The sequence below is a fragment of the Poecile atricapillus genome, chromosome Z (assembly GCF_030490865.1).
Source record: "Poecile atricapillus isolate bPoeAtr1 chromosome Z, bPoeAtr1.hap1, whole genome shotgun sequence".
Classification (NCBI taxonomy): Eukaryota; Metazoa; Chordata; class Aves; order Passeriformes; family Paridae; genus Poecile; species Poecile atricapillus.
The window spans coordinates 84,028,445-84,040,922 of record NC_081289.1 but is presented as its reverse complement, the minus strand read 5'-3'; the positions used below and the strand labels follow the sequence as shown (position 1 = coordinate 84,040,922).

The 12,478-nt window shown below is 43.5% G+C and overlaps 1 protein-coding gene across 1 annotated transcript in view; it reads left to right on the top strand.

Annotated features, from left to right (window-relative positions):
• The first annotated feature begins 244 nt into the window (after positions 1–244).
• The window catches only part of MCTP1 (multiple C2 and transmembrane domain containing 1), a 220,215-nt gene continuing 207,981 nt past the window's right edge, over positions 245–12,478 (top strand). Inside the window, exons 1-2 of the mRNA XM_058825862.1 lie at positions 245–480; positions 603–1,374. Of these exons, the coding sequence (XP_058681845.1) occupies positions 245–480; positions 603–1,374 (1,008 nt within the window). The remainder of the gene's footprint in view (positions 481–602; positions 1,375–12,478) is intronic.

Below are 12,478 nucleotides of genomic sequence, written 5' to 3'. Positions count from 1 at the left end.
AGAAAGATATAGCTTACAAAAGAAAACTTTTTAAAAAATTTATAAAAGACGAGAACGGCAGACGAGCTGAGGGGTTTCTCCCGCTACACCTGGCGGGTCCTTGCCGGGCCGGGCTCTGATTCTGTACCCACCGCCACCGAAGGACAGAGCCGGTGACGAGGCCCGTATTTCCCTCAGCGCTTTCTGTAAGCGCGAGAGCAAATCCCACTGAACCTTCCCTCCACAAAATTACCGCGGGTCGGGGATGATGCCTGCTGGCCACCTTCACCCAGGGATCTGGATGTTTCCAGCCTCCACGGTGACTGCGGTATCTGGGCGCTCACACTCGCGTGCGCCCTCCCAGCGCCCCGTACGGGAAGGCCGCCTCCACCGCAGGAAACAGGTGGGGAGGTGGGCAGGGCAAGCCCGCTCCCGCCAAGTCCTCACGTGCATTACTGCATTTATCTATATGCGAGCCGCCGCTCCCCCTGCACCTCGCCGGTAACTTTTTTGGCCAGGCTTCACGCCACCCGTCGGGGGACCACCCAAGGTGGTGGGCTTAGGGTGGCAAACTTTCTGCCCAGATAGGCCAGGGTGCAGCTTCGTCCTTCCCGTGTCTTCAGCATCACGGCAGTAGCACCATCCTCCCCCGGGCGCGCCACGCTGAGCGGGGGGCGGTGCGGCGGAGCCCTGCGCTCGTTCCGGCAGCGGGCGCCGCTCCGCTTCGGCCCGCCCCGCACCGGAGAGAGGGCGACAGGCTCCGCCGGGCTCTGCTGCTGCCGCCACCACCGCCGTCGTCCCCGTCGCAAGAGGAGAAGGATGGAGCCGGGCAAAGAGCCCCCAGTGACCACGGGGGAGAAGCCCAGCGAACCAGAGCCGGCGGTTTCCTTCCAGGCCCGGCTGTGGAAGAACCTGCAGCTGGGGGGCAAGGGCCGGAGCGGCGGCGGGCGGGCAGCAGCCGAGCGCCGCACTGCGGAGCCCCTCGCCCCGCCGCCCGCCGGCGGCAAGGGGGACCTCCAGCCCGGCGGCAAGTGGAGCGGCTTCAAGCGGCGGCGGCAGGTGCTAGACCGCGTCTTTTCTTCCTCCCAGCCCAACCTATGCTGCTCGGCCGCCGAACCGCTGGAGCCGACCGGCGAGTCCGGCTCCACCCTGCGCCGCCTGCGGGAGCACCTGCTTCCTCAAGGCAAGGGCCCGCCGCCCGGCCGCCGCCCGGAGCCCGCCGCCGGCTGTGAGGGGCCGGCGGGTGGCAGGGAGGGGCGCCGGCCCGGGGCGCACCTGTCCCACCAGAAGAGCTCCTCGCTGCCCAGTACCGCCTGCCTGGAGCAGCTGCTGCAGGGCTCGCCCGCCGCCGGCAGGATCCAGGACCAGCGGACGGAGGACGGCGAAAGCAGCGCGGTGAGTGCCGGCCCGCGTCGCCCCTCTGTGTATAGGGGCGGGAGGGGTGGTAATCCCCGGGGAGGGGAAAGGAAGTGGGAAGAGCTGAGATAAGGACAGGTGGGAGGGCGACCGCTGGGGGAGGCAGCTGAGGGGAGGCGAAGGACCGCCACGGCTGAGTCTCAGCTCTCCTCCCGCTCCCTCGCTATTGAGGAGTGCCTTTCGCCTAAGGGGGGAACGGCTCGGGTCCCGCCCGCATCCCGCGTCCGAGCCCTGCACTCCCCCTGCACGCCGTGACAGGCGGTGTGGCGGGCCCGAGCCCCGGGAGCACCTCCGCTGCAGGAGCGACTTCCCTTAGACCTTCATTGCATAAACCATGTAGAGGAAAGGTGTCTCGGAGGCTGGAGTTAGGCTTCCCTCGCTCTCACGCCTTTCCCCAGCGCCCGCCTCGCACGTCTCTGAGGGCCGTCTCTGCTGATGTCTGCTCTTAACACATGCAGCACGGCTTTTCCTCAGGTAACCTCGGCTTTTTTCCTTGTTTGGTTAGCCAGATTTTAACTACTATACCTTTTGACTTCTGCAAGACACACAAACGACGACCACTAGTACACATTTAGTAGATGGTAGGTAATTATTTGGCACCTACACACTGGGTACTGTCTCATGCAGCTGTCAGTTCAGTCTGCAAGACCATCGTCCTGATTTTTGGGAGAAGGCAGTAAACAAAGCCGTAACTCTTCCAACTGTCAGTTTTAAAATTACATCGTGAAGCTATTGTTGATAGGGGCTGCTGAATCTTGGAATAAATTTACTGCAAGAAAAGTGCAAAAACATATGAGTATTTTTGTATCTTCTGTAATTCTAAGCAATCATCCATGTTTTTCAGGAATAACTGACTAATGCATATTATTATAAATTGTCTTATCTCATAATCAGGGAGAAATGAGTAGCTGAAGTAAAAGGTGTGCTCTCTGTGTTGACAAAAATAGGCTGTATAAATGCATTTAACTGCTGCCAGAGCAGAACCTATGCTAATGAAGAGTGATAGTAATGAAGTAGTTCTGCAGCGATTTGCAAGTCTACCTTGAGGTCAGGCTTACTTTAATGTCCCTTTGCAGGATTGAAAGGAGTTTTTCTTCACAAATATGAAAGCTAGACTTAACTTTGTATCATGGGGTTCCTTTGTTTATGATCACTGGCCTGACTGGACACTACTGTGGTTACCTCTTGTATAATGCTTGTTAAAGGTTTAAATCATTGCTTATTGAGGTGGGGTTATTGTGACAGGTGTGTATAAAGTGGGCATTTTCCTGCATCTTCCTCCCCATTCCCCTGTCTCACAAGAATGTATTGCACATTTTAAGTACTGTTATTTGAGATGACAGGACATTATTCTGCTTTAAAGACTGCTGCATCTAGTAATATGATAATGTGTGACTTTCTTCAGTGTTGTTCTGCTGTTGTGTTTAGTAAAGAATTGTAAATGTTTATTTACAAAACATGTCAAGTGCTTTTTAGTTGTGAGGGCATTATTCTTGTTTAGATCAAGCTAAAGTCAAAGCATTAGCATACTGCTATACCAAATCAATTCAGCCTAACACTTGTTTTAAATTAGCAGGATTATGACTGATTCTTCCAAGTGTTTTCTGGTATTAATTTGGGCTGTGCCTGGATACCAGATATGCTGGTTTTGATAATAAAAAAAAAGCTTGTTTGTGTGCTGGTGAAGTTTGCAGAGCTGCTGATTGTGTTGGGATGATCTAAAACATAATAGCTTCTTTGTCATTTCATAATAAGCACATTCACTGCTTTTATCAACACTAAAGTATAATCTCACTTGGGTTATTAAATCTAGTTTAATTCACCAGCTTCACTGAGTTATAGAATACTTGGGGAAGTAATACTCCAACTATAAAACATTGTTGATTATCTTCAAGTATGCCTGGTACTCTTCAGTGATCTGTTAACAGAGTAAGTACCTTCCGCTGTGAGCAGCTGGAGTTTCCAGTTCACTGTACCTCAGTAGTCAAGGCTTGCATGCCTACAGGCTGCACCCCAGGGCAGTGAGGTCCCTGCCTAATCTCAGTCATGGCCTTTACACCCCTCTGACCATTTGGGATTACACATCTGGTAGCATGGGTTTGTAATAACTTGCATTTTTCAAATCCAAGTTACACTTACAGCATGTGCTGGTTTTAACAACTGCAGGGAACCAAACTCCAAACAAGCTGTTCCCTTTCCCACTGCGCCTTCTGACAGTGGAGAGACAATAAGAAGAGATTATGAGTTAAAGTAACAATTTACTAAAATCACAATTACCACAGCAGTATTAGTAGCAAGAAAAGTATGTTAAAAGACGGTGTTCCACCCACAAAAGGACATTTATCACTGGGAACAAAAGAAAAAATGCTTCCCAAAGACAGTTCCTGGTATGGACTCCAGACAAAGGCAATATGGCCATGAGAACTTTGGTCCCTTCATGTTCTCATCCCCCTGGCTCAGTCTAAGTAGGGCAAAAATACTCCTCAGAATCCTGCACCATGCTACTGCCTCAGACCACTGAGTGGTTGGGTTCTGCACAGCCTTCTCTGGCCCTGCCATCAGTCACTTGCTTCTGCAGGGGTTTGGGGTCTGAATGGATCAGCTGAGATTGGCTCTCTGCCGCCCCTTTTCTCTCTCATTTTTTCTAATTTTCCCCGGAGTAGTTGGCTTGGACTCTGCATTGCTGTCTTTCAGCACCACATCTTAAAGCCACAGCTTGCAGGAATGGGAAAGGGACTGAACAGTGGTGAAGAGGGGCTGGGTTCATATGGCTGATCCCCATACCTTCTCACTGGAGAGAGTCAGGCAATGTGGTGCACTTCCCCTCCTGCTCCTTGGCTTTTCCTGCTGGGACCACTCCCCCTTTGACCACAACGACGATATGTGTGCTGTGGAATGGACAGCATTAAAAGCTCCTTTCCATTTTTCCTGTAACCAGGACACAGCAGCACAGACTTTCAGCAGTGTCTGGATTTTCATTGTCTTTCATTGTGGCCTTAGATGTCCAAAGATACAAAAAAAGTATATCAGAATCATTAAAATGAGATTAACTTATCTAAAAGTAAATCAACATGAAATTGCAACTTCTTTTAAAATATATGTAAAATTTTCTTGAAACAGAGAGCAAGCAGATGCTACTGCCTCTTTTGGATCAAGACTGTTGAATTTTTCAGCAAATCTGCACACAAAACAATCTATTACATATTTTAAGGGAGATGGTGAAGAGAAATAAAATCCCACAAGTCAATTTTTTTGTGCTTTTAAGCCAAAATAATACAGTTGTCATCAATAGAAAGGAAGATAAGTTAGTGGGTGGGAAGACTTTGCATGTAAGATTTTATCTTGAAATTTAATTTTTGGCATAATCAAGCCATTTAAATTGAATTTGGTCTCATTAAAATGTGGTATAACACTATTGCATTGGGCATGAACAGTCTAGCAGAGACCTAGTTTTTTTCAGTATTGAATAAAGCTTCTGTTGCATTGAATGGGATTAGTACCTTGGTTTCAGTAGTGCTGCACAAATACAAGTGTGGTCTTATGCAAACAATGCATATTACATTTGAGCACTAAATACTAACCTAGCTCTTTACTGAAGACTGAATACTTCTTGGAGCTGTCCGGGAATATTTTTTGGAAAGGGCATTTTAAGTATTTATTGGCAGGAAACTTAGGTTTCTTTTAAACAGTAACTGAAGTGTAATGTGTGTTTTTAGGACAAAGAAATGAATATGTACAATTATACATCACCCTTCTCCACTGTCCAAAGACTATGAGACAGGTTTCCTCAGCCAAACTTTTCATAACTTTCCATGTGGTAGCCAGGCACCATCATGTAGCTGAGAGCCACGTGTGTGCTGCATCCTTGAAGCACTGAGATGATGGTGACGGATGCCTCCTGGGGTGTCCCCTGGACAGGAGATGACAGCAACACTCCAGGAGCAATGCTTCACAAGGCTTCCAGTGTCTGAGTGGAATGCCATGGCCCAAGGCAGTGAGGCAAGGGTTTTTCTACTTGTCCCTTTCAATTTTTCTTTCTGTACCAGCTGGAGCGTGAATTTATCTGACAGTGCCTGTGCCAGCATGGCCTTTCTCTTTAATGTGAGGCACAGCTTTGCATGAAAAGTTTTACATTGCAATAATTTAGTAAAAAACAGGAGGGGGGAAATATCCCTGTTTCTTCTTTCTGATTTGCAGTAATAGAGACCCTACAAGTGTTTCACTGTCATGAACAAGTCAAATCAAAGAACACAATCAAAGAACATGGCGTATGTCATATTGAATCACCAGTGAACATGAAGAGGGCTTAGGGAGGGGGTTCTTGATTTAAAGGATGTCTAGGCTGCAGTCTGACTGCCACAATGAGAACCCCTGTGGGCACTTCTCCCTGGTGTGTTTTTCTTGCAACATAACAACAAATCTGATAAGAACTAATTTTGTAATCTTCTTAAAATTTGTCCAGGTTGATCCATTAAACCAAAAAATGGACAGGTTCTTACCCCCTTCCCTCAAGTTTCCAGTTCTGTGAGTGGCTATGAATAACTTGGAGGTGTGGGAGACCACTGGGGTTATTGCAGAGAAAATATGGGAGCTGTCTAGGGCTGCTGCTCAACCTCTAATTTCTTAGCCATAGGAAAGCAAGTTTTGTTAATTTTATGACACATGGAGCTATTTGTTTCATTAAAAAGAAGGGACTGGAAAACAGTGGTCTAGAATATATAATACAGACTATGAGAGACAAGATGAAGTGAAAAATTGGACATGCATCCAGACACAGACTCTTTCCCATTCTTACAAATAAAGGTTAACTATTAGTCAATAAAGCTGATGTAAGAGAGTGAACTGTGGGGCACAAGAGGAGGACCTGCAGAAAGAAGGGGAGTTTAGTGAGCTAGGTTGTATGGCAAGACATTGTACTTTCAGAGCAAAGAGCATTGTCTTGTACTGAGATGTTGGGAAAGAGAAAGGAAATTGAATTGAGTAGAAAACAGAGCTGGAAGAAGCCTGAAGAGAGGGGAATTTGAATTAAGTTGTGAAGTGGAATGCAAGGCCAATGAAGACCAGACTGGCATACCATGTATGTTTCTCTGCCTATACCAGAAAGAATCCATAACTGGTTTAAAGCAGTGCGAGTCAGTGAAGTTACACAGGGGAAAAATTTGGTTTGTTTGTTACAGTTGGTGTATGTCATGGGTAATTGATCCAGCCAAAGAAGGAAACAGAACAAGAAAAGACAAAAAGCTGAAATGTCAATGAAAAGATACACAGATAGTGTCACCCAAGAGGATCTTAATTGCTACTTTAATTTCACTGAGAAAGATGAAGCTGGTGAGAAAATTTGAAAATTAGACATTTGCTGACTGTCAAGGATTAATTACCTTTTCCTGACATAATGCCAGTACAAGACAGAAAGAGCTGGGGAGAGCTAATTTGCATAGGTATTTGGAGCATGCTTTGAGAGCAGCATAACTCTGAAAATTAAGAGGGCAATATTTTAGAAAACATGAGAATGCTTGCTTTTAGGGATGTGGCCATGACACCCAGGGAATGAGTAGATGAAAAAGTGTTTAGGCTGGGTGAGAAGACTGTGGAGCTGGTTAAATTACATAGAAATAGCAACCAGGACTAAAAAGCTGTTGCTAAAGTTTATTTCTTTTAAGATAGCTGTTGCAGCTGACCACAGCTATTTGTTTCTCCAAGAGTTTAATTAGACATCAGATTTTTGTTAAGGGATGTTCTGCATTGCCCAATTTTTCATTGTATTAATCTCTAATAAAAGGTTAATCTTTCAGCAGTTTGAGATGTACTAATCTGTTTCTTGTCCTCTGTCAGCATCTGACTGTCAGTTTATGATATTCTAATAGTGTATATGTTACTGGAAGAGAAATCAAGACACGGCACAACAGTTGTATTTTAAAGGCACCTCATGTTTCATGTGAGTGATTCTTTTGATGAGAAGAAAGGCAAGGCCTTATCAAGTCAGGTAATTAATAAGAATGGTGTGCAGTCTTTTTCCGTTGTGCTCTGCTTTGATGTTGCTAATTTGCTTTTGTGTGTAGTCATTTGAGCAAATAAAATCATACAATCACAGAGTGGATTGTGTTGGACGGACCTGAAGGATCATTTTAGTGGCTTATGAACTGATAGATATAAGTACTGTTACACAGATAATTTGAGACAAAGGGATTTTTTTATAATTAGGATAATATATCTTGTAATGTATTGAATTAGCAGGATTAGAATGTATCAAGTTGTCCTAGTTTTGGCCAAAGACAGAGTTAATTTTCTGACAGTTCCCATGAAGGGTTGCAACTTGAAGCCTTGCAGGCTCCCTAGGATTGTTGTGATGTAAGCGAGATGTAAGAACATGCTCTACAGCACAGCCAGGGAGAGTGGTCCTTCTAGGATCTCTGCTAAAAATTACCCACAGAGACTCAAGGGTGACCCTTGGGTTTCTGGAGTCCGGGATACAAAGGATCCGGCCTGCTAACCCTAACTAAGAATGAGATCCTTGCAGTTTATTGAAGGGTTTTGAGCTGCTTCAGAAGTTATTCGTGACAAAGCACAGCTCCTTCTGGCAACCTGAATGCTGGGGCTGGGCTGGATGTTCAAAGGGGAATTCCCTTACACAAATCATGCCACTGATACTACATGGAGTAAGTGGGTTGCTCTGACCACCCAGTGAGCTCCAACACAAAATGCTCATCACTCAGGGATCTAAGAAATTATAATGAACTGGCCCAAAGGTGAAAATTTTGGATTATTATCAGGACAGGAGGACGAAAAAGTGACATATGCTGAGGATGCCCCACCACATAATCAATGGCCAAAAAATGGAAAAGAATATATGCTCTATTTCATGATGGTTCCTGCTCTGTTATAGGAGTATATTGAAAATAGAAAGCTACGTTATGGAGTCCTAAATGTGAGTCCCAGAAGCTATGGAGCTCCATTGCTGTGGAGTAGTGTTCGTCAAGTCAGGTTGCAGAGCTGAAAGCCATCCAGCTGGCTTTAGATATCACTGAATGAGAGAAGTATGCTCTACCTCTACATTGGCTTGTGGATGACAGTAAATGCACTGGGGGAGTGGCTGGACCAATGGAAAAAGACCAACTAATAGGTGAACAGAGGTGAACCCATCTGGGCTGCTGAACTGTGATGAGGCATCACCACCCAGGTTGAGAAGCTGCCTGTAAAAGTATTTGGAGTAGATGCACAACACATACCCAGGAGTAGGGCTACTGAAAAGCATTCCAATAATGAACAAGTGGATTGGCTGCCAAGATTAAACTGTCTCAGGTGGATCTGGGTGGCAGCATAAGGGTGAATTACTTCCTGCATGATGGGCCTCAGGTTATCAGAGAGAAGCAGTATTTGACAATGACTTTATGTCCCAGGTTATCCATAACTGTGAAACATTCACTGCAAGCAAGCAGGCCAAACAGGTAAAGCTGCTGTAGTATAGGGGGATGATGATTGAAATATAAATACGAGGAGGCCTGGTGGATTAAAGGTTAATTATGTCATACACCAAACAAGCCTGCCAAGGCAACTGTTGTGTGTTTGCAGTGTCTTAAAGAACCTTTGGACGGCTGGAGATGTATCCTCTTACACCACTACCTAGAACACCATCTTGGGGTTTGAAGACCAAGTCCTGTGGTGACATGGGACTTCAGAAAGAACTGAGTTGGCCAATGAAACTATTTTAGAAAATATTTCACAGGGACATCTTGGCCAGAGTGCCATGGTATTGAGTGGGTATCATATTCCCTGTCATGCAGCACCCTATGGTAAAGTTGAATGATACAATGGACTGTTAAAAACCACGCTGAAAGCAGGGGGAGGTTGGACCTACATTGAGCAGAGGCAGTTTGATTAGTTAACATTGAAGGCTTTATCACTAGACCTGCCCCTGCCCAATCAAAACCTCCCCATACTGTAGGAGAGGACAAAGTCCCCATGGTACATATAAAAATGTGCTAGGAAAAAAAGTTTTCGTTAGTTCTGCCTCCCATCCATGGGATTTTTTTTTTTGCTTAAGGACCTGGTGGATAATCCAGAGGGTCATGGAAAGACGAAGAAAAATCATATCCTCAAGGAGATATGATTTTTGGTTGGGAACAGTCTGTAATGTTGAATTGTGTGTGTAATGGCTGCTGAAAGACTCTACCACTATATATCATAACTACTATGGACAGTATGTGTGAGGGAGATGCTGGAGTGGTTCTTGGAAGATGTTTTAACAGTTGATATCTTGCTACCTGCTTCTGACCTTAATTTAGATAATAAATTTGGTTATTTTTTACAGTACAGACTGTACAAACTCTCTATAATACTTTCATGTTGTCATATAGCAAGACAAATCCAACAAGAATAAAGAACTTTGATTTTTTTTTAATGAATACTTACAGTTGATTCTAAGTCTTTACTAAGCTTCAATGCAGAAATTTCTGAACTAGGGACAGGTTGTGTTCAATTTGAGTCACCTTTTCATGGTGTGCTAGTGTAACACAAAGAGTTTGTCTTTGAAAGTCTTAGGTATACAAGATTTAGTAAGGAAAAGCAATAAACTGCAGAGGAAATCCTGACAGTAAGTGAGACCAAGATTTCTGACAAAAGAAAGTGCAAAGAAGGAAGAGCAGGGAGGGCAAAAGCGGTATTGATAGATACCCAGTAATGTTGAGAGAGGGGCCTATGTGTGCAGCTCTAGGATAGCTCCTGCTGGTTTTCCTGAAGGATTTGAAAGAGATAGCTGGGGAAAAATAATTCCAAAAGTAAAACCAGTTGAAATGAGTTTATGACCTACACTATGCCTGAGCAAGAAGCAGATATCAATACTGATAAAACTGAAAATCAAAAATTCTGCAATACCTTTCAGTAGTATGCATTGTTAAATCCTGAAAGAAATTTCTGGAAGAAATAGAAGAAGTTAGAAGAGATGAGAGATATTTTGCACATTTTTGTACACATAAATGCAGTCAGAGGATTCCAAATGTGACAATGCATTTGTTGTTAAAAAGCTCAGTATTTTGATATGCAAATAATGTTTTCATAATAGTAACTAATTACTACTTCCCCTTTATTGAAAGTGCAAATGCAAAACACTTTTTGTGTATTTTCTGTTTGTTTTTTAATGTCAACACATAGAAAAACAAAATTAAGGTGAAAGCCCCAAGCTTCAAAAGGGATTTTTTTGTAATTCTTACATTACTATTTTAAAAAGAAATCTTCAGAAGAACCAAACAGCAAAGTCAAGGATTCAGATGATCCCTTGGTAGTTAAAGTTTCATGAGACATTTAGGACCCTGAAGACTGAGACATTTTTATGAATAATATAAACAGAAATTTGTCATACTGGGAGATCTGCTTGTATTTTCAGACTGCTTTTATCTGCCTGAATTCCTGTTTCTGTATGCTCAGATCTTTCTGAGCTTATTTGAAGGTCACAGCTGATGTTGAGCAGCCAGACCAAAGTAGGAAATCAGATTGCTGCACAGAATGTGAATGGCAGAGCTTATGCTTGCTTTGCTTTCAAGACAGATATCACTCAGACAGTGTTAGGAGTATATTTGTAAATTTCAATTCCACAGGCTTAAGCTAATCTTAGGGGTTTTTTTGCCTAAAAGATAAATGTAAGTATTTACCTTGGCTTTAGATTTGGCTTTAGACCTGGCTTTAGACCTGATTGAGAAAAGAAGTGGTGTGTGAAGGAAGAAGCTCTGTTATGAACATGTGCAAATATATGTGTGCTTCCAGAAGTATTCTTGGGGCTTTAAGGAAATGTAGGAAAAAAGAGCCTTCCAAAAAAAGGTGAGTAGTTTTTGCGGGTTAGGTGATGTAATTGCATGATCTGCTTCTGATGAGAGCCTGTGTGAACTATTCTGTCAGAATACTCCTCCTCATCATAAGTAACTTAATCATTTAATAACTGTTTTTCTCTTTGGTGTTTAGGGGTTTTTTAATTTCTTTAAAAAATATTTTTCCACTGTACTTTTCCTGTCCCGTGGTAAACCTATTTGGTTTTTAGATTTAGTAGCATTAAGACTCCTCTGTTAGTAGGTAATGGGTTACTTTCTGCAGGAGGGATGCTAATCCAACATGCTGAGAAATCTGCTGAGAAGCTCTGAAATCATTTCACCAAATCTTGTCTTTCTGCTTCAATTTCTATGGTAATACTATACTTTTCTCATTAGTGTTGTGGTTGTAAAGGCAGTTTAATTATTAAACATCAGCTTCTCCACTGAGTGTTGTAGCTTCAACAATAAGGATTTTGGCTTGGTGTAACCAGCACAAGTACAGCTGCAGGTTCTTTTATTTAAGTTTATCCAGTTGGAACTAAATTTAGCTCCCCAGTTGAGCTACAGAGGTAATTTGGAGTAAATCTAAGCCATCTGTAGCCACCAAGGTGCATGATGCCTAAAACAGATGCTGTTTTGGCCAAAATTAGGAGGCATGATTTGGCTTTTGGAAAACTGTACAGGTTATGGTTTAAATTATAATGGATGCTGCACTTTGCAGTGTTGCATCATCCAAAATAAAGTGCAGTACAAATTTACTTTGTTAGGTGGAACAGGGTCTCAAAAATAACCATCTTTCCTTAAAGGAAATATGTTTAAATATGTACCCTAGTATGTACATATTTAAACAGATGCATAATTTTAATAATAATAATAGTTTTCCTCGTGCAGTATGAGTGAGTACTCTTGTACTATTTGAACTTGAAAGCTAGGTAACCTAATTACTTATTTACTAACTAATCTAACCTAGTTCAGATTTATTCCATTGAGAGATTTTTGGATCTTCCACATGAAGATGTTTTTGGAAATAATTAAACAAGTGTGTACATTTTTACCACATAATCATCTAGGTTGGAAAAGATCTTTGAAGTCATCAAGTCAAACCTATGACCCAACACTGCCTTGTCAACTAGACCATGACCCTAAGTGCCATGTCCAGTCTATCCTTAAACATCTCCAGGGACAGTGATTCCACCACCTCCCTGGTCAGCCCATGACAATGCCCCATAGCTGTTTCTATGAAGAACTTCCTAATGACAAACCTAAAATTTCCCTGGCACAGCTTA